Genomic DNA, 23,020 nt, shown 5'->3' with positions numbered 1-23,020 from the left:
AGCAAATTAAGTTCACATTATTCCATTCGGCTTTCAGTATTTGTGAAACTAATTTTTCCCCTTTTCTTCTTTACCCATCCAAGAAAAGTTCAAGTGAGAATATCAAGACAGTAATTCAACAGTATTCTATTGAGAACTTTTTTGCCAAAATGTAGAGCATTGATAAGCAAGTTATCTGTGAGCAGTTTTATGGACTTTATTTTACATTGGATCAGAGAATTATGTTTCTTTCAATTTTGCACTCAAGTACTTTGTTCATTTGAGGGAGTGCTCGAAGTTCTAAAAGACTGTTTAGAAAACCTGATAAATAATTCTGCACCACTACCTTAGAAAAGTAACAAAACACAATTATCGTGAAACAGGAAAAATGCTGAAAACCATGACTCTATTTTTCTATAAACTTTTATTTTTTTTTTGTCTATTACATCAGTGTGCTTTATTTTTGGGTGTTTCTGTTTTCTTTAAATCACATAGTGCAATCACTGCCACAAACAGGGCATGTGATTCCACGGCCAGGGTCTAGCTGGGTTCAACAAGTCAGGTTTCAGAGGGTACAATAATCCAGGAATCGTTGTGATATTTATTTGTAGTTGCTGTTTGGAACATTTCACAGTTGCACAAAGAAGCCCTTCCATCAGGCAGGGGAGGGAGGGTCCAGTTTAAATCACTTCCTGAGCAGTCATCTGGGTCGCAGTTACAATCTTCTTATTCATACCTCTGGGCCTCATCAGTCCTCCCCGGCCTGCAAAGTAAGACAGAAAGTAAATATCATTTACTACTCAGTAAAATAAATAAAACAAAACTTTTGAGTGGCATACAACTCACCCAATATGAAAGCAGCATAAGAAAGTTTGGAAAAAAAATGTTATCTCCCATTTTGTAGCACTTGAATGCAATACCCGTCAACCCATTTTAAAACATAAAACACGTTTTGAACATAAAACCCATCTTCAAAACTAATGCAGTACTAGCTGTTCTGTTTGACATGACACAACACAATCCCGTCTCTGACAAGTTTGCTTTGGAAGTTTTCTTTCAATATTGTTGTCATTTAGGCATATAATCAACTTCTACTCCTTGAACAGTTGTGAGGCACACTGCAACATTTTGCTGCCTTAAAACAAAGGCTCCTATTACAAATACAAGTATTTGCCTTGTAAAAACATTCCAACAGCAACAAAGCAGTAATTAAATATGATACACACAGGAAGAAACAATCATTGTATGTCACATTTTAGTAAATCTACTGATCTGAGACCTTTACATTAAACCAGATGGATCACAAAAATCTAAGCTTTGGCAAATGAAATATTCTGAGATAGTCATTAGTATTTTTATTTCATTTAATTAAAGAAAGCTGAATCAGATCCAGCTGATGCTACATGGCATATAGCATTCAAACCTAACAGAAAGTTCGCACTGGCAAAGATACAACGATGTTGGAAATATGCTACGTGATTGCTTCAAATGCACAAGTTAACATGTTGTAACCTTATGAAAGAACCAAAAGGTTTCAATAAAGTTCTGTGGTTAAAACAGTGCTAAACAAAGATTGCAAGAAATTTGAAATAAAAAGAGAAAAGACAAATTATTCAGGTCAAGCAAAGAGGCAACAAGTGTTCTGATAAAAAGATTGAAGATCACTGGCTTGAAACGATTTTCCCCATTTACTTCTAGCACTTTGTTTCAATTACAATTACCTGCAGCACACCTTCAATCGCAGAATCACAACCAACCCTGCATTTATAAAGGCATCCTTTTTGCAACAATTATCTATCCCAGTGAACTGTTCCCAGCAAATATCCTCACATCCTATCAGTACATTTGTGCTATTATCAGGGTTTGTTTTGGGAATTTTTAAAAAATGATTGCCCTGTGTAAAAGTAGAGAATAATTCAAGTATTAAAATATGGAAGAATCTCCAGAATCATTGATTGCTCTTTATAATCAAAGATTTTCATAAAAACAATGAGCATGCTGTTAAACAACTAAGTGAAAGTTACAAAAACCACAATGGGCAAAAATAAAGTGGAACAAACGACTACAGTACCAAATAAGGTAGGTGTACTTGAGACATCATTCTCACCTATAATCCCTCATTAAGAGCAAACATAAGAGGCTAACGTGAAAAATGACCAGAGTTGAACAAACACCATGCAGTCTTTTTTCAGCACACAAAAAACTGACAATTCGTAGCTTAAGGCAAACTGTCAAATTTGTTGCCAGCATCCTCTGGTGCAAAGACAAAACTTTGGTTATCAAGGCAATGAGACAGTAGATTATTCCAGGCAGCAATGATAAATAATCACATCACAAAAGTAGGTCCCAAATGTAATCAGTTAAGGAGTAAGTATTCACTTTGACTAGCCCTGAGACCAGAGCAATTTACAAATTTCCCAACCATTTAAAATTTCATGAATTAATCATCAATTTGGAGGCTTTTTAATTAAACTAAAATCTGTAATTTTAAGTGATTAAATTTCAGCTTAATTTCAATCCTATTTTTTCCCAATGAGTAATTCCAATGATTAACAAACCTGACTATATTGATATATATGCTAAGAATTTTAATCAATCACAATAAGACATTGTGCACTATTGGTCTGTACATTTAATACAGATTCACAATGCACATATTGAAAAAGTGTTCCTATGCAATGACCGAGATATTCTGGATATATATTCACCAAATACAAATAGCTCAGTATTTAACTATTTGAATTCTACATTTTTGAGTAACAATCACCAACTTAGTTGCTCCAGGTTGTTCCAGAAAAAGATTTACAACAGGTCAGATAAACATATAAAGATAACCTGGAAATGCGAAATCACTTGTACAACATAGATTATTGAATACCTCAGAATATACAAGTACATTGCAAAATTAGAGGAAATCTTGAGTTAACTATAAATTGGGTTTTGTTCACATTATCTGATGTTTATAACAACATTTGTAATCAAATTTCCAAACCCGCTGAGATTTACTTTCTGAAGCAAAAAAAAGTTGAGCAGCATATTATAAAAGCTAAATAGAAGCTTTTTCACCATGACATTCAATAATAAGCATGTCTTTTTTCAAATACAATCCCCGTCTAATTAGGAGAGAGGTTCATATCTCTTAAGAAAGTTGATTGCAGTGTTTACCAATTACATTGTACAAGAAAATTTATCTTTGACTCCATCCACAATTCTGCTCTTTATGTTCTGAAATACACCAGGACATGACTCCACAAGGTAACAAGCAAAATGACAGCAGACAAATATTGAAGTATGAGCCAAGATCAGCAGGCTCTGTTTGAATGGGTGCAGGGGATTGAATTATATAAAGTTCGACTTGAAGGCAATTGTAATTTATATCTTCATTGAAGGTTCTAATTTTCTTCTATTTCCATAAAACGTCAAAGGATCTGCATCTCTTACTCATTCCATTTTTTCCACGAGTGTTAAAAGTTTAACTTTATCTAAGAACAGAATTAACATCAAAAATGAGAGTACAAAAGATTATTGTGGTACAAGAAAAATGAGCTCTGGCTGGTATGTCAAACTAAAGGGAATATTCCCTATGCCTCCTTGAATAACCTCATGTGAAACAAATAAATAACTGAATTAATACAGAAGAATCTGGAACAGCTAGAAACTGACACCCTCTAAAGTTATCAAAGTATAATTGTTCACTCAATTCAAATCTAAGATTGTGCAAGGTTCCTGCTTCTGTAAGTGTGGAAACTTTTGGAACAACCGGTACATATTAACATGGAGAATGCACTTCATAATTACACCATAATGAATATAGGGCTTGAACAATGTGGAAGACAGATTTATGATCAGTTATACATTATTCTTATGAAAACATTGAAATCAAATTAAATAGATATTATATAAAATTTATACTTGAAAAATGTTAAGCTTTCAGACTTTGAAATACAGTACTTAGTTTGCAATTAGCACTACTATGAGTCATCAATGTAATGGTTCTTAACTGAATTTACCTTTCACAGATAGAGCAATTTAAAGAAACTCCAATTAGCCCCCCTTCCAAATAGTGCTGCATGGCTTGCTCAAGCCACATCTCTCTTGCATTCCCTGCTGAAACTACCATAAATGCAGCTCAGACAAAAATTATTCATTCAGATGAGTGCATTTAAAATCCTAGACTCAACATTCATTAAAAAGAAATCCCAGACGTAGAGAGAATCCACTGTTAAAACATACCTTGTGCAAAAAGTGATAGTTTTCCCAGTCTTTCAGTGTTATTACATCAGGGAAATTTGTGTTGGTCAAATGCAGTCATGCAGTGCCAGCGCATCAATTAGTTCAGCAAAATCTTAGTTTGATAAATCTGCCAAGACTTTTTGCTCCTGATCACTATCAGTGAGAATCCCTCAAGAGATAAGCATTCACCAAGAATGGAGAATTGGGATTTGGTACAAATGCTTCACTGTCAAGTAATGACTCATGAATACTGAACACAAAAAGTCCTACAACATAAACCCTAGAAAGGCTCAAATACATTTATTTAAAGAGAAAACAGAAGTAAATTGCATATCAAAACATAATGTAAAAGATCCCTTTGGAAGAGGTGTTTAAATTTAGTTAGTCATGTAATAACTCCATGTGCCCGAATTAAGACAGATTAAAATGATGCCCACAATTCAATGAATTCAAAGAATTCAAGTCCTTATTATTAGTCAATTTAATGTTTGACTGAGTAGGTTAGATTGAGATTACATCAGTGTCAAACATCTGCTAAAAATAAGAATTGTTCTATCAGAATTATGCAAGATCAGAATACCAAGTTACTGTCATTATTGAGAAGAATATAACCTGTTGTGCCTTTAATGTTTCTAAAGATTCCTTATGTATTTGCATATTTACTCAAACTCCTTAAATTTAGTCTTCAGGAACACCACCACATTAATTATCTGGACCTGTTCTACTCAGTGAATCTAAACCATCTTAATGATCCTGCATATGCAAACATGTTTTCCAAAAATTGTGTCAACTGAAAAATAATTCAATTTAAAACAGTTAAGCAGGTAAAGAAGCGAGTAACCCGACTTACTGTTCCAATTTAAAATGTTGGTACCACATTGTTCACACTTTGAAGTAAATAAAACGAATGCATACTTCGTTATTAAATCTAATGTTTATTTAACATATGCCTGACTTAACCTGATTGACTATCCAAATTTGGGAAATTCCTGTCTGCATCCATTTAAGCATTTCTTGATTTTTAAAGAGAAACCCAATAACAAACTAAAGGACTTAAAACAGTCAAAGATATCAGAATTTTTCTTTGACTTACAATAAGGTCATATTTGTGTTGGGGGATAAACAATTAAAATTTTAGCCCTTCGTTGCCTGTAACATAGTGAGTAGCAACATTATCTGGACAACAATTGCTGTACTTAAACCAAGCACAGGTCTAGCACATGGTCCGCACCTATGGATCACCAACCTTGCATTTCTGGTTAAAAATAATCATCAACATACTAGCTGTGTACAGCATTGAATTCATAAAATGGTAGTACTTACAGACTGTTTAGATCTAGAACAGATCTATCCCCAGTTATCATCAGCATCCAACTACAATCAAATACAAAATGCTGGAGTACAGGTCTGCTGAGTTCCTCCAGAATTTTATCTGTTGCTTGGATTTCCAGCATCTGCAGATTTTCTCTTATTCAAAAAAACTGGTAGTATTGGTTTTTAACATATTCAAACAATCATCTTTATGGGAATGATTTCTATTTGACTCTTCCTGATCATAAGAATCCTGTCCAATTGACATATACATTTTAATGTGGCCAAAATAGCTAACTAGCAATTACACATTTGTTAAATCTCAATCATTAATGAACATAGTTGAAATTTAATCAGCTGCATTGTTAAAAATGAACTTAACACTTTCAATTGGGAGCAGCAGCAAAGAACGGTTCAGAAAAACATGAAGATACAGGATTGATTTAAGATCACACCAGTCACACTGGGAACAGCAAGGGCTCCGTTGGTCAGGGTTGACATGGATGCCGTATCCTAACTGTCTAGATCCGCAAGCTTGGGCAGCACAATATGGAGAGCAAGCTATTGCCCATGTAGCAAGCTCCCTCTCTCCATGCATCTGATGAACACAAAGACACAACAGAGACCAGTTCTGCAGCAGCATGTTACAGGAGGTGCCAGTCAGCATTGAACTTAACATGGGACTGCCATAGGACAGCTCTGGATTTTTGTCTCAGGGTTTACTCTCAAAGTCCTCCACATGAGGTACAGCTGCAAGGCAGCAGCGGTTTGAAATCAGTTTTCCTTCTCCTAGATGAGCTGCAATCATAGCCGACAAGCACATCTGCGTGAAGCGGCTAATTTTAAGATACCAGTAACTCGTCCTTGCCCCTTCTCCTATCAATAGAAGTGATTCTGTCAGGCTCAGTAGCTGAGCCACGAGGGCCAGGAGCTGGACGTGGCTGTCAGAGGCTATTTGAGGCGCACATCATTGGCAGCATTGAATAGGTTAGTGGGAGCCTCTCCCCATTACCCAACACCTGACTGTAACCACCTTAACTGGGGATGGAGATATCTGCGCTGTTACTGCAAGTCATCTTAATCGTTCAGACTTTTTCCATTAATGATGACCTAACCTTACACACAATTGCCAAGGAAAAATTACAACTCAGGCATTAAAGATTGTAATCTAAAATATTTATGTAATGTTTTTCAAAAGAGAACCTAATTTAAAATTCATCTGAGTGCATGTTATACACAAAGGATAATCGATACAAATAAAATTCTGCTTTAAACTGCCAAATTAACAAGACAAAAAGAATACTTCTATGAAGTCATGGGAAAATATTTTCTTGACTAAACACTTAGGTTATCAAGCAACTTTTTAGTTTGAGAATATTAACTTTAAAACATTTATATACATTTATACATATGCTACACTATTGCCAGGGCAGCCAGCAACTACATAAAGATCCTCAATTTGCTATTAAATACACCAATTGCGGTATCATAGAAACAATTAAAACCAAACTTTGTCGAAAGGTTGTCAATTTGAGCCACATTCCTTGAATACTCATCTGAATCACTCCTAAAATGAAGCCAAACTAAGGACAGTTTAGTCAGGGCAGACCAAAAATTCTGTTTTTGTTATATGACTACCTAAAATTGTCATGTCATCTTACAATGGCCCATGAGCTTTCAAGTTTTACCAAAACTTAGGAACAATATACCATGAGTAAAGCATCACTTACCACAAGATGATCCACAACCCTATCTCCTAGCCACCGATCTTTAACTGGTACAATACAAATGCCAAAGATCAGGTTCCAACTTAATCATGGTAGATATGGTCCACTACTGCACCACTGGCAGATCTGAACGATACCTGAATAACTTCAAATCTTCCATTACCATCTATTCTGCACCGTCAACAGAGAACACTCAGACTAATGAAACATGCCCAATGCATTAACACAGAACTGATCACCTGCCATATATGCCAATAACAAATCAGACATTTAAATATTGTTCTATCCCAAATTCAAAATGCCCTGGTACCTGAGCTTCCTAGCACTAAACATTGAAGGTTTTAACACCTGTACTAATATAAATATCAGACAAACTAGGGATCTGAATTGATGCTGAAATACCTACCTGGTGTATCAAGAATCAATGACACATTGCAGAATAGGCAAAGAAAAATAACAAACACGGGCCTATCATCTAAATTGTATGAGCAAACATACGAGAAATTAAATTATTTCATTTACCTTCTAGAAAATCCACATATATACTAAGTGCCAAACTCAAAAGTTCTTGTCACAACTAATTTCTAAGTGACTGAATGACGTAGAAAAATCATTAGTTTCCAGTTCAAAAATTACTTCAATACATCTAAATCTTTGATTCAAACATTCAAACAAACAATGAAACTGACTGGTCTTTGCAGTGCTTTTAAGCAATACGTTAATGCTAGTTTATTACACAACTACAGTGTAACATTAGTTCATATTTCACACTGAAAGCAATACTACATTTTAACTGTATTAATAAGATGCATTCAAAATATGATCAAAGCTCTGCAAAATGAATACATACACAATACTTCAGACAATATAAAAGCAGCTTCAACATATTAAATTTCTTTATAATTCAGAAGCTTACAAGATTAGCTTTGTCATATGTATGTTGAAACATCGAAGCAGTGAAATGTGTTGCTTGTGTCAATAGCCAACATTCCAAGGATGTCCTGGAGTCAGCCCGCAAGTAGAGCCCGCAAGTATCATCATACTTCCATTGCCAACTTAGCACGCTCACAGCTTACTAATTCTAACCTGAACGTCTTTGGAATATGGGAGAAAACCTGAGCATTCTGAGGAAACCTACATGGCCATGAGGAGAATGTACAAGCTCCTTACAAAGGTGGGAATTGAACCACAGTCACTGACCACTGGCACGGTAAAGCATTGTGGTAAGTGCTTCACAACTGTGCTGCTCATAATCTTTAATCACAGATGTTGCCTGTCTTGTTGAGTTTTTCCAGCAAGTTTGTTTTCATTTTATAAATTCTAAGGTACAGTCTCAGATTGCAGGACAAGAAATTCACTGTGAGGTGAGGTGACCCAGCAGTTTTGCTAAAAATAGGTAGTAATCAGCCATGATTGTACTGAAATGGCAAAGCAGGTTCAATGGACAGAATGGTCTACAGCTCATTACCTTTACTTCCAATCTGCAGGCACATCACATTCATGCAACAAAAACCTTCATGGATTACAAAATTTGTTCAATGTTGTTCTGAAAGTGACCCTTTGAATGCATATACACAAATATACGTAACTGAGTCATTCAAAACTGTAATAAGTACATGGCAACAACAGGGGAACTGTGTATACATCTCTAAAACTGCCAGGACACTTTGGGACCATGGTTAATAAAAGCATAAGGGTACCTTGACTACAAATGAAGGCTTGGAATACAAAAGCAAGGTGTTGAGTCTTCATAATACTGGTTAGGTCACAATATAATTGTTGCACCTAAATCTGATCATGACACGTTTCAAAAACTAGGAATACCATAAAGGATGCAGATTTATTAGAACAGTTCAAGCGATGCCAAAAATCAAGGAAGAATTTCAAAACTTTTCAGAACTGAGAATGTTGAGAGGAGATTTAAGACAAATATGCAAGATCAAGACAGGTTTTCAGAGGATGAATAGAGAACCTGCACCCTTCAACAGGCTGCTCAAAAAATAGAGGAAATCATTTTTAAAAAAGATGCATAGATATAGGGCTATGCAAAGAACAACTGTGTTTTATGCAGCAAATCAAGGTCTTCACAGGGGATTCAAGGGAAAATTATGAGTGTCAATTGAGGAGCAGCAGAAAAGGGGGAACTACTAGATTCCACCAGAGGTAAGTAATGGTTTTAGTGATCATGTGACCTCCTCCTTCATGGCTCTATGAATAAGGACTCAGAGGCATGGCTTATATTATTAAAACAGAGCAAATATTTAATATGGCTGGAAGTACTCAGGGATGGGGTGCAAAAGTTACTAGTCTGCTTTCTTCATAATAAAAACAAATATATACATTGGAGTACTACATTTTGAAATTTCTGAATTAGTAACATTCTAGAGAGGTGCACAGTTACTTGAACATACAGGGATGTAGCATTCCAACAGCAAGGTTAGATTGAAGCTGCTAAGGTTTACTCCGTAGAATACACACACACATATATATGTACAAAGGCACAGGAAAAGATGGTTCTACTGAAATTTACAGTTAAACCCCAAACAAGCTGAGGAGAGCAGTCAGTCATCTCAGTTTAGTATGAATTTGGACCCCTGAAATGTTATTTTTTTTAAAAAACTTACGAAACTTGAACCGATCCATTTAATTAGATTTGTCCAATTTCTCTTTCAGATAGCAAACAATAAATCTTATTTGCAGCAATTCTATACCTACTTAACTAAGATAGGTTTATACCCATTTCTATAAATATAGATTCCAACATTTGAATGTTAAACATTATTATGCTCTGCTTGAATCTGAATTGGAGAACAACCCAGCAAATATTAAACATTTTAAGATAACATTTGAGTAAAGATGTACACAGAGCATGAGCCAGAACAATGATATGTATATAAACAACTGCCATCAATTTACACCATTATTCCAAATAAAGCCATCAGGACAGAGTAAGCAGAAGTCAAAATGCCAAAATGCTAGCACATAAAGCAAAATGCAATATCATAAGAAAATTAGCTGCATTTCTAACAGATGTAATTCATAAATTAAAAAAATATGGCTCACGAATTTGATTCCTAGTCTGCGTTCAAATGTTTAAAAAAAGCCTACACTGACAAGAACCTAATGAACATCAAAGTCTAAAAACAATTATATTCTGCAGGTGTTTGCTATCTTAACTTCATAAAGCACCAATATTCATTATACTTAAAAACTGATCAACAGAATTATAAAGAAGTGATTTTAAAATCCAAATTAAACTTGGCCTTCATCCACAAAGCTGATAGAAGTCCTATTACAAGTGTGGAAGTTCAAATTAAAATAGGTTAAAAAATGATCATTCATCTCCAAAGATGATAATAACTTCATTACAATGAACAAACCTTCAATTTAGAATCAGGTGCTTTTGTTAACAGGTACTGCAGCTTCCAAAAGAGATAGGCAGTCATTTTATACCAGCAATTGTATCTGGGACATGAGGCAAGGACAAGAGAACTGGAAGGAGAAATATTTTCTTGTTGATTGCTGCAGTGATTTAGGGAAAAAAAATTGAAATTAAATTAAAAGGGATTCTATGTCTGAATCAAACTAGGTCAACATATTCTTAAGGTTTGCTGAAAGAAATAAAACAAAAGAAAATTGAACATGAAAATCAGATGACAAGAGCTAATATCATTGAACAGAAAGAGCAATAACTACAAACATCTCCTTATAGATACCTTATTTTCAAACATTATAACAATATGCTTACTGAACCACAATTTTGTGAGCCCAAATATGTGTAAATTTGCAGCACTACATTTTTATACTCAAAGCTTTGAACAAAACATTTCGCCCAAAAGATTCAGTAAAATGTTAATATTCTGTAATTAGTGCAAAATACAAAAACTTAATTCCACAGAAGCTTCAATTCACAACAGATCAACAGCCCCCTTTCACCAGTTAAAAAAAATTAACATGCAGTGTTAATAAGCTCAAATATCTCTTGCATTCATACTGCAAAAGTTTAAAAATCTGCATTAATAAAATGAGCCTTTCTGCTTGAAATGCAGCTAATTTCCCCACAAAGCCAGTGTGAGCAAATGGAAACAGACAGAGGAAAGGCAGACTCCACAGGAACAAACTGACAAAAAGAAATCAGCAACAAGCTGCAAGTGTGCAACACATCTTTATTGAAACTTTCTCTGATGCAGCAACATCAATTTACAAACTCACACTTCTCAGGAGCTCTAAAAGGCAGAGAAGAAAAAGAAATACAGCCTCAGTTTAAAAACCAGTGAATCAAACATCCGCAAATGAACGTTATCAAAATACTCCCAGAAAGGGACAAATGGTGGCAGCATAAAGATGGTAGTAAGAAATTTTTTTTACAAAAAAATAAATTAAGGAATTTTCAAGTGTTCAGGAACAAAACTGACATACCATTTGCTCTTTTATCACAGGCGTCACTCTCGCTCTTTCGCATTCTATGTAGATGCAAACTACCAGAAACAGTTTCTGCTCAATTGAACGTGATTATTTATAAAGCAGGGTTATTTTTGTTCGAAGCTGACAAAGTGAAAACAAAGATTAAAGCTCCAAAGCTTCAACAAAAATGTTCTGGATGGGATATCTGAATCAAGTTTGTGTGGCCTACTTTTAAGAATAAATTTGTAATTCGACAACTCCCTCTAGAATGGAGCAGCACTGTGGCTGTGAAAGACAAAATTAAGCACTGCCAATATTTCACTTTCTCCAGTCCTTCATTAGGAGCGCATCACTTGAGCATTACCTCGAGGAGTGCCCCGAGGTCCACCAGGTCCAGAGCCACGCTTGAAGTTTTGCTGATATCCATCCTACAAAACAACAAATATTTGTTAAGTCTGTTTCCTGATTAGAAAGAAAATTATAAGACATGTGAATTCTGGTATCTCAGATCAAAGCAAAATTAACATCTTAACACATACTAATGAAAACTATTGGTTCTGTACTTTCAGGACTGAAAACAAATCTTTCAAGTCCTCAACAAAATTTAGGAGATTTACCACTGAGGAAATTTGAACAAAATGAATCTACTCAATGGCTAGATCAACCTGAGAGCTATAATTTATACAAATACAATTCAATCTGGCTTAATGCTTACTTTTGTTAGATTTCCTAATGGTCATATGGCAGCCAGAATTGAACTACTCATATCTTCACAGCAAGCTATTTTTCCAAGGAGCAATATTAATTCACTGTTTTTAAGTTGCTTTAAATTTGTATACTTAATTTAGAACATGGTTCACAAATCTTTGAATATGTAGTACTTCTGGAAGTATTTAGTGAATTCCAGCAGGGCTAATATAATAAACAGGTACTCCAATTTCAAGGTTACTAAACACAGGAAGATTTTCACTTACATTACCCTAAACATTAGTTCGTAGTTTCAATTAAGATCACTAATTTTGATATTCTTTTGAAAATAAATCTATTTTATCAAACTTTTTTCATCCTAACAAAGCACAGAAAGGAGCAAAAAATCCATGCAGAAACTATAAGCCAACCTTTCAATTACACAATTATTTTGTGCTAAAAAAAAATTTCTTGGCTTAATTAGCATTCACAATGAATGAGATCAATGAACAGGGAATCAGGACCCAGAATGTAGCTTATAGCTTATTAAGTGACTAAAGATAATACACATCTTTTCCAACATCTAATTATGTTTAAAGGAGTTCTATTTACCTAATGGACCTGGATCTCTACTGAAATATCTTACTGAAAATACCAAAATTTGCTTATACATTACTGATTACAATTTAGATAGAATAAAGAAATAAAACGATACATTGGAACTCTTACTGACATCTTCAGAAGTGAATCCATGACAAATATAATCAAATAGCACAAGTAAAAGGCATCAGGTCCAATGAATTACAAATAAAAATGGTTAGTGCTGTCATTGGTGGCTGAAATACATCTTAAAATGTTATGTTGTTAAAATTCAATATATTTCTAGTTTGTCAGCCTAACAATTTTGCTATTTAACATCTAGATCTGGAAATACCACCTGCAAAATATTCTATTTCAAAATTCTTAATTCAATCATGTATTTACTTTTTCATTTGTTTTCTAACTAGTGTACCTGAAGTCAACACATCTTCAAACTTACACTAATGCCATAGTTTTGTGAAAACATATTTTGAAACCATGCTCGAATGAGCACTCAAGTTAATAATGTACCATTTAATATTATAACACACTGCAAACTAACAAACACAGAAAGCTAACTGTACATTTCTGATGTTCTCCAACCAAACCATCCAAATTCTGGACTGTTGATAGCCAACTGACATAGGTAGAGTACTTACACGTTGGTATCCAGAATTGGAGTAGTCACGAGGGGCAGGAAACGGAGACTGTCCATAATTACTACTTGGAGTGTTTGAAAATGGAGGGCGATAGCTTTCATATCCACCTGAAACAGAAATATTTGGTCAAAGACCAAACACTAACTAGGCTTTTCCAATGCACATTGAAGAGTTTCAAAATTAGCACAAATGCAGATGGTAAAAAAATGACTTAATTACTTGTGAATAAACACTTTAAGTCCATTGGACAGAAGCCTTCAGAAAATACTTCCAACTCTCATTAACTTTTTACCTATGGGCACAAAAAGGCACCACCCAAAGATCAAGTTACATTTAAGTGAAATATCTAGGTGTCACCTGTCCAGGTGGACATTCTACATACACAAGAGAGAATCCAAATCTTCACAAGATGTGTCATACATATATTTTGTACTCTTCCTGCTTCAGTTCAGTCCCTTTCTGTTTAGCCAACTACAACAGATTAGTAAACTCAATATCATCATTTATACATGAGAACAGCACTGCATAGTGACTTCTGTAAATGTACAATTGGAGACAGCTCTTAAGTTTAAAAGTACAATATTAAATTTATAGTTATCTGGTCACTACAGCACAAAATAGGTTGAAATATATGAATGCCATTTGGAAGCAAGCCAAAGTTTTCTCTCAAGACATGGAAGTTGTTGGCAAGATCACTCAATGCCTAAAACAAGTAGCACCTCTAGGCAATTTAACGATACAATCTTAATCATTAAACTGTCTGGAGATACTGCTTGTGGGTCATTTCTTACTGAACTACCAGAATGCAAGTGGTGAAAGTCTCCACATGTGGCCAAGCAAATCAATGGGTTGTTCCATTTCAAAAGCAGACACCCTCCCACATGACTCAAATCAATTGCTCAGACTGGGTAAATATAAAAAAATTATTTACATTAGTGAGCCACATTTTGCAAAAATAACCCAGATGTTCACCGCTAAGACACAAAAGGCTATTGACCAAATACTGGAAAATGGGATTAGTACAGATGGGAACTCAATGGCTGACATGAACACAGTGAGCTAAAGAACACATTTCTACTCTATATGACTACCCTGGGATCTTTAAAACTCATTTCTGCTTAAACCAATCACCTTACTGGGACATAAGCCACTGACAGCAGTTCACCGGAGTCCTTTGTCCTGGCCCAAAGGTTGATCAGTCCTCTGATCTTGTACACCTGATAAGAGCTGTACAAGATAATGAGAGGCATTGATCGTGTGGATAATCAGAGGCTTCTTCCCAGGGCTGAAATGGCTAGCACGAGAGGGCATAGTTTTAAGCTGCTTGGAAGAAGGTACAGAGGAGATGTCAGGGGTAAGTTGTTTTTTTTTTTAAAAACGCAGCAAGTGATGAGTGCATGGAATAGGCTGCTGGCAGCGGTGGAGGTTTTTTTAAGGGACTCCTAGATGGTTACATGGAGCTTATAAAAATAGAGGGCTAAGAGTAAGCCTAGGTAGTTCTAAGGTGAGGACATGTTTGGCACAGCTTTGTGGGCCGAAGGCCCGGTATTGTGTCATAGGTTTTCTGTGTTTCTATGATTCCATTCACCACACAAATCCACATGTCTGCTAGGTGAAGATCCTTCCTCTCCCAGGAACAGTGTCTCCAAGAAATTCTTTAGCCCACTTCTTTATATATTAATTTACTGTGTTACTAACCCTATTAATGTAACTTTAAAACAAGATCTCAAAAAAGTGACCAAGATATTGCAGCTCCATGTGTCAAAAATTTGCACTAGCTTCTAGTATCTATATATTTTGCTCGCATACTGTTTAACATCAAAATTAAATATGTGATTCATGAGTTATCTGTAATTTTTCAATTAACTGGAAGTTGCAGTCAAATAGGTGAGACAGAAGACACTAGATGTTATTTAAATGTTTATTAACAATAAATCCCTGGCCCAGTATGTGGTCTCATTCCTAGCAAGTTTTGAGAATTACAAAGAAATTTACTTTTCTGACCTTCTTTCCCTCTTTTGCTTGCACCTTCTTTTCCATGCACCTCATTTTAAAAACTTCCACGCTCCTCACTGCTTTTTAGCCAATTCTTAGATTTCACTATTAAAGGGGACAACATGTCATTTGCATCCTTCAATCAGTAACAACTACAACTTAAAGGGCACAAAAGATTAAATTAGGTGCTCTAGATCAGCAGACTTAAAAATTGTAGTATACTTACACATAATTGCTCTAATCTTTACAAGTTAGACGCAATATGACTATAAGACAAGTTAAATCCTACCTCTAAACCCATTAGCAGGTCCGCGATAGCCATTCATCCCACCGCGTGCGTTGCGTGGTCCACCACGTGACACACCTCTGCTGTTGTAGAAGGCCTGTCCTGTGCGTGTAAAGCTTGAATTCTGTTGAGGCTGTTGGGACAGCTGTTGATGTGGTGCTCCAGCAGGGTGTGTTTGATCTTGAGTTGCATGGTAAGGACTAACCACTATGCAAAATGAAAAATAAAGCATCTAATCAGTTTAGGTCATATCATGACCACATTATCTTAAAACAAATCAAATGAACAATGGTGCAATCCTGACTGATTTCATTTACCCTGCATATAAATGAAAAACTGTTCAAATGAAAATGTTTTACATTTTCAGTTGGCAGCTTTTAATTATTTTGTTTAGTCGAAAATCCCAAACAGAAGGTATTTATTTTATTGTAACTGGACTAAAGCTTGTTCAGCTCCAAGAAAGAAATCCTTTAAGCAAAGCCTGTAGAAACCCATTACTTCTGCCACTGAAAAATCCACCAAAGGTAGACAAATTGAAAATTCAAAATTGAGAGAACAAGATATAGATGACAAAACCTACTTCTGCTGCATTCCAGGAATTTTATAAATGCTTACAGCTATTATAACATTAATACAAAAAAAAATGATGACATCTAATTCCCCTGACAAGATGATTAAATCACACAAGAGTATGGATTTAAAATCTTGCCATTAAACTCCAACTTCCCAAGTTTCATTCAACTTCTTCAGTCTGGTTAAATTATACATCTAGCTGTGATAGGACATTGTAACATTCATTAACGATACTTTTCTGAACACAAGTATCTTGCAACCATCATCAATGCTAACTGATGACAAATTGTGGAATTGATTTAATGAAGTTCAGAAACACTAAAATGTAACTCCAATTTTCCTTTATAGATGTGTGACCAAATTTGTTTTCTTACTTGATTTCTAACAAACTATTTAACTTCGTGTTAATATGGGACACCATCATAATTATTGGTTTCATTTGAAAAACATTTTATTGCAATGTTATTTTTACCTTAGCACAAAACTGATTTACAGAACCATAATGCTAGAAAAGGTCACACATCACTTTTGTGAAATTGGTAATTTAGCATTCATCAGATGTTCCATGTAATGCTTCATGTTAAGTTTGGAAGCTGCTGAGTTACTTGACGGCAACCTACCTCTGACACAAACATTGTTCAGCCACTTGTATTTCCAGTACACGGATAGCCATAATACCTTAACTCCCCAGGAGCATATACCCACAGACAATTAACAAAAAGAAAAGCAATCTTTAACATATATCAGGGTGGGTAAAAAGACTATTGACAAACAGGCCAAATTATAGCAAACATAACAGTTTGAAACTCACCAGTTGGATATACTGAAATTTGAGTACAACTGTTTAAGACAAAAACAGTCAAAATATCATAAAATGCAACTTTTGGGTACTAATATTTATGACCCCAGAGGTTGGCGTGATTTTGTACATTCTGTCAATAAACAAAACAAAGGGATGCTTGACTGCACCGCGTGCATTCACAGGAGAGCACAATGAGTAAGTGGCTGGCTGAGGGGCGGTTCAGGCAAAGGCAAGTTCTACCTGCTCCGCACTTACTCTGTAAATACACTATTATTTTCTACATTATTTTATTTTTACTATGATATAATTATGTATTTCATTATCTGTCTAGATGGCACGCAAAAAAGCAAATCTTGAAAAACATTATCAGAATAGTTGACCTGGTTCAAGGTAAGTGTTTTGAAAATTAAAATGCTTAAATTTTCTGAGGTTTCTTTATAACTTCTCCGATTGTGTCAGCATTTTAGTGGTTTGGTTGAAATTTCAGAATATTTCAAATTTGAAAAAGTCATGTTATACTTATCCATTCCAAGTATTAACAAAGTTTGATCAAGATCTGTTTAGGAAAGTTAGAGATAACTGCAAATATGTCAATCCCTGAAATGTTTTAATGAAACCATGTTTCTCTTTTTCACTGGATGTTTAAAATTAATTGACCAAGTTTCATAGAGATGCTGCAAAAGTGGATGAGCAGCAGTAACATTCAGTATGCCACCAACACCAATGAACCTGACATTTCCCTCAAATATATCTGTGATCTTCCCCAACCATATTCCACAAATAAATCTACTGTACCTGTTCCTGTTCCTTGTCCCTATGCCTGAAAAATTCAAACACAAGGGACTTGATCATTTTGGGGCTCTGGTCATAGTTGCTTGGATACCATTACAACTCAATGATGCTGCTGTACACCATTCATGCAAATTAATCCTCATTCTTTTCCAACACCTCTTGCATCTCCTACATCCTTACACTGTGACAACATCCATAGAATCTCCCGGATAAACTCAGCCTCATTCTATCAGAGATGTTCCCTTTATCATGCGGCACCCCTACCCTATCCACTAGCAAGGTATAACTAAAGTTCTCTTTTTCCCAGTTCTGATGGTATTCTCAATTTAAAATGCTAATTCAGTTTCTCCTAAAACAAATGTTGGCTGACCAACTCACATTTCTGGGATTTGCTGTTTTAATTTTAGATTTTCAGCACTTGCTCTTTCTTTGACTTTCACTACAGTCTAAAACTGAAATACATGCAAGAGTAATACTGACATCAAGGAACCATTTTAAGTGGTTCATTTTAACAAGACAGAAATCAACTGGAATGAAGGGGGAAATTTCTTCTCCAAATAGTTAGGCATCCAGAGATGGCTGCAGCTGCTGGATATCAAGATGAGGAATATGATGGAGTATTATCCACTTGCTTAGATGATTTTAGTTTCGAACTGTCATAATCTGGACTTTAAAAATTCACCCTGCCTGTTGCTGGTATACCTAGCTGCAACGCATGCTATTTCTAAAAGAGACTGCAAAATTTACCAACTCCAACACTATCCAACACATGACCTTTATCTCATAAAGAACAAAATGAGCAACAGCATCGATAGCATCATCTTGTGGCAACCCACTTCCTAGCGCACTTGAACCAGCTCACAAATAGCCAGCGCGCCAGCATAAAGGCCAGTACCAAAAGGGCGCCAGGTCTGCTTCACTAACAAATGGAAAAGCTCGCGCGGGACTGTGAATACGTGCCTCCTACAGCATCCGCGCCCGGGGAGGGCGGGATCAGGGAGGCTTTAAAGCGAGGCCGTGAAATTCGAATAAAATCTTCTTTAACTGCAGTTTACCGACTCCGTGTCGTTATTTCAGCGCTGCGTGTAGCACACCGCTACAATTGGTGACTCCGATGGTCCAAATGATATTTGGACTGGAGATGAACGACGTCGCATCTGTTCATGCAGTTTTGATGAAACTGCCAAGCTTCTGGATGCTGCGACCTCACCTGTGGTTCCAGCAAGCGGAAGCCTAATTCCACGTTCAGCAGATAACCTCAGAGGACACACGTTACTACTACGTGGTGTGCTCCCTCGACCAGGACACAGCGGCCCAGGTTGAGGAGTTCGTACAGTCTCCCCCAGCAGACGGCAAGTACACAGAATTCAAAGCCCTGCTCATAAGGACTTTCGGACTCTCACGGCGCGAGCGGGCTGTCCGTTCACTGCACCTGGATGGTTTGGGGGACAGACCTCCATCGGCTTTAATGAATGAGATGATGTCTCTGGCCGGAGGACACAAGCCCTCCCTCATGTATGAGTAGGCATTCCTGGAGCAGATGCCCGAGGACATACGCCTGATGCTGTCCGACGCGGATTTCAGTGACCCCCTGAAGGTGGCAGCCTGGGCGGACTTGCTGTGGAAAGCCAAGAAGGAGAGTGGTGCGCCCGTCGCACATATCACCAGGCCACGCTCCCAGCAGCAAACCAGACCCGGCCCGGCCACAGAGCCCGCTCACCCCAGAGGCAGGGGTGGGGAGCCCAACGAACAATGGTGCTTCTACCACCAGCAGTGGGGCGCAGAAGCCCGCCCTGCAAGTTCCCGGGAAACGCCAGGGCCAGTCGCCGCTGATGGCTACAGCGGCTGGCCATCGGGATAGCCTCCTGTATGTCTGGGACAAGCGGTCGGGACGCCGTTTCTTGGTCGACACCGGTGCCAAGATCAGCGTCTTACCTCCGACGAGTTACGACACCCGCAACAGGGCACCGGGTCCCCTCCTGAGGGCCGTGAATGGCCTGCACATTACCTTCAAGGGTTATTCTATCAGTCCCCTCTCTACAACAAAGTCAAATAAACAAAGAATAGCATGCAACCTTCATCAAACAAGACAGATTTGGGCACAAATGTATGCAACAAAAGAACTTCCAACAAGCGCAGTGTTCATGAACTTAAAGGCGAGGTTAGACAAAAATAATTCTAATTCATCCAATTTCTAGTAATGGCATTTAGTGTCAAAGTTTAAATCTATGACAACAAAAAAAGCTGCTCTATCGAAGATGTCATAATTTGGACACTGCTGTAGTTTCCACAGGGAATAGCCAGAAACAGCAACAATTCATTTGCAAATCAAAATACTAATTCAGCAAATTATAAAAGATGAAAGTGAATACTTAGTTGATTTTTTTTTAAAACATATAAAATCATGGCAAGGTCCCATGATACTTTTCCTAGCTTCAGGCCAGACTGCAAAAATGTGTCATCTAGTAAACTAAAGTAGCACTAAAAAATAGGACTCCCTGAAAATACCAGAATGGGAAACAGCTACAGAGTCTAGAACTGGTAGCACTTGGATTTACATTTAATATACCCAAACGCCCACAACTTTATCCCCAATCCAAAAATAGTCTTAACTTGCGTTTTTGACAAAATTCTATAATTAAAGCCACAAATCTATCTCTAGACAATTTTAGGACATTTGAAACAAAAATAAAAAGAGTACACATTTCAGCTTTATGGAAAATCATCCTACCAGTTGCAAGTGTTTCCTGCTGCAATTCAGATTGTTCCACCTGATGCTGAGGCTGGCTACTGAAACCTTGACCGTAGCTGGCCTGATAGGGACTCTGCTGTTTGAGTGTGTCAGGGTCACTAGCAGGAGGCACTGGTGCATTCATATTAAACACCTTTTTAAAAAGAGTAGAAAACATAAATTAATTTAAAGACAGACTCCACTGTAACTTGGCAACACCTGTATGAAACAAAGAACAGTAGCCTAAATTCTGGGATTAAAATATCAAGGGTATTATAAAGACAGTAAACAAATTACTTAAACAAATTCGACTTCCAAAGAATACAAGATGTATATAATCAACATCTGTCACACCAGGTGAATATTATCTGTATTTAATCATTAATTTTTTACTAAACAAATCCAGAAAATCTAATGGAAGCAAATTAATGAAAACGTGAAAACATTCAGTTCAGGACAGCTCAATACATATTAAAGTTCAAGGAATTTGTTTTAATGTTTTCTAGAAAGACATACATTTATGTAGTACATGTCCATGCCAGAACTTCCAAAGCACATTATACTTAAAGTACTAATGAAGTACATGAAGTGCGAATTTGCACTTGACGAATTCCCACAAATGAAGTGAAAATGACCAATGGCTTGGACACTGCAATTAATTCCTTGACTCTCAAGAATATAGAATGGTACATGCCCTAAACCCTTCTAGTAAATGAGACACAGCTTAAGACAGGTGAACATGTACATGAATTAGAATTTTTTTTTTGTCAAACATTAGCAAATGGGACTCACTTAGATGGGCCATCTTGGTCTGCATGGACCAGTTGAACTAAAGGGCCTGTTACTGCATTGTGAAGCACTATGATTCTGAATCACAAAGGTGGCCCCATTACCCAAATAAACAAACAACTATTATGTGACTGTTCTGTAGTCGCAAATCATAATCCTTCTGTGATAATGATTTATGCAGACTGGTGAAACATGTTTTGAAACTATTCCAGAATCTCTATGACATCCCAAGTTCAATCCCGTAAGTGCTTATGGGAAAAAAGACATTCAAGCCTTTGTCAGTCCACTTTGTTCAAAGTTTATACCCACAATTGCAACATGGGTTAGTGAGATTTAAGAACTAGCACACATTTGAGACCACAGCCTCATCACTATACAAATGGAAAAACTGAATTAAAAATTTAAAATCAATCATAGCACCATGCTTTGAAGCATTAAACAAACTGCCACAAAACAAAGCCACTACAAAAGACATTAAGGACCAATCTACAAACTTCCAATTAAAAGCAGAGAAGAACACCAAGTTTTTTGATCCCATTTATTTTTGTTTTTCATTTGAATAGTAGAACTTACATTTCATTTGATATCCTGGACTTCATTTTAATCTTTATCAATCATTAATATGTGCTAGTACAGATAGACAACATCTCTATATTCAACATCAGCATGGGTGCACTATAGGGCTGTGCCATTAGCCCTCCTCCTGCCCGCTGTACTCACTTTACTTCACTGCACAGTGATAAGTATGAAGCTCCAATGCTGTACAACCACTCCAGCACCATCACTGTAGTTGGCCACACCAAAGGTGGCGACAAATTGATACATAGGAGCAACAATGAAAATCTGCTTGATTGGTGCCACAACCACCACATCCCACTCAATGTTAGTAAAACCAAAGAGCTGATTATCAACAAAACGAGGAAGAACCTGGAAGCCCATGAGTCTGTCCTCATTAGAACAGAGGTGGAGAGGATCAGTCCTGGGACAAGCACTTAAATGTCATCACAAAAAAGGCACAACATCTTGTATTTGTGCAGATTCCGATCCCCGAATGCAGATAACTGACAGCTTGTCCCCAATTAATTTCAAAGCCTTTAAGCAAGCAATTTACCATGCCAATGCACTCACTGATTGTGCATCATTTTTCATGCAGCATTCCAGCTGCCTAGCTTTCCAGTATGTCTATGTATGACATCTGGGTTTTTTTTAAACTGCTAATTTCCATTCCCTTTCAATTCCACTGCTTCCTTCACTAACATTCACTTTTAATGATTCTTTCTCTACCAGCATCACCTCAACATTTCATAAGAACATAAGAAATAGGAGGAGTAGGCCACCTGGCCCATTGAACCTGCTCTGCTACTCAATAAGATCATGGCTGATCAGACCATGGACTCATCTCCACATCACATTTCCCCATAACCTTTAATTCCCCTATTATGTAAAAAATCCATCCAACCTTGTCTTAAATAT

The 23,020-nt window shown here is 36.6% G+C and overlaps 1 protein-coding gene across 2 annotated transcripts in view; it reads right to left on the bottom strand.

Moving 5' to 3' along the window:
• Positions 1-384: 384 nt before the first annotated feature.
• Positions 385-23,020, bottom strand: part of caprin1b (cell cycle associated protein 1b) — an 89,623-nt gene continuing 66,987 nt past the window's right edge. For both annotated transcript variants that reach the window (XM_059975946.1, XM_059975947.1), the window contains exons 14-18: positions 20,759-20,912; positions 15,864-16,067; positions 13,580-13,686; positions 12,019-12,082; positions 385-742 (exon numbers count right to left, since the gene is read on the bottom strand). In XM_059975946.1, the coding sequence (XP_059831929.1) occupies positions 660-742; positions 12,019-12,082; positions 13,580-13,686; positions 15,864-16,067; positions 20,759-20,912 (612 nt within the window). In that variant the 3' untranslated portion in view covers positions 385-659. The remainder of the gene's footprint in view (positions 743-12,018; positions 12,083-13,579; positions 13,687-15,863; positions 16,068-20,758; positions 20,913-23,020) is intronic.

This window comes from Hypanus sabinus, chromosome 7 (genome assembly GCF_030144855.1).
Source record: "Hypanus sabinus isolate sHypSab1 chromosome 7, sHypSab1.hap1, whole genome shotgun sequence".
Lineage (NCBI taxonomy): Eukaryota > Metazoa > Chordata > Chondrichthyes > Myliobatiformes > Dasyatidae > Hypanus > Hypanus sabinus.
The sequence above is the reverse complement of the archived record's forward strand: the minus strand, read 5'-3'. Positions and strand labels throughout refer to the sequence as shown.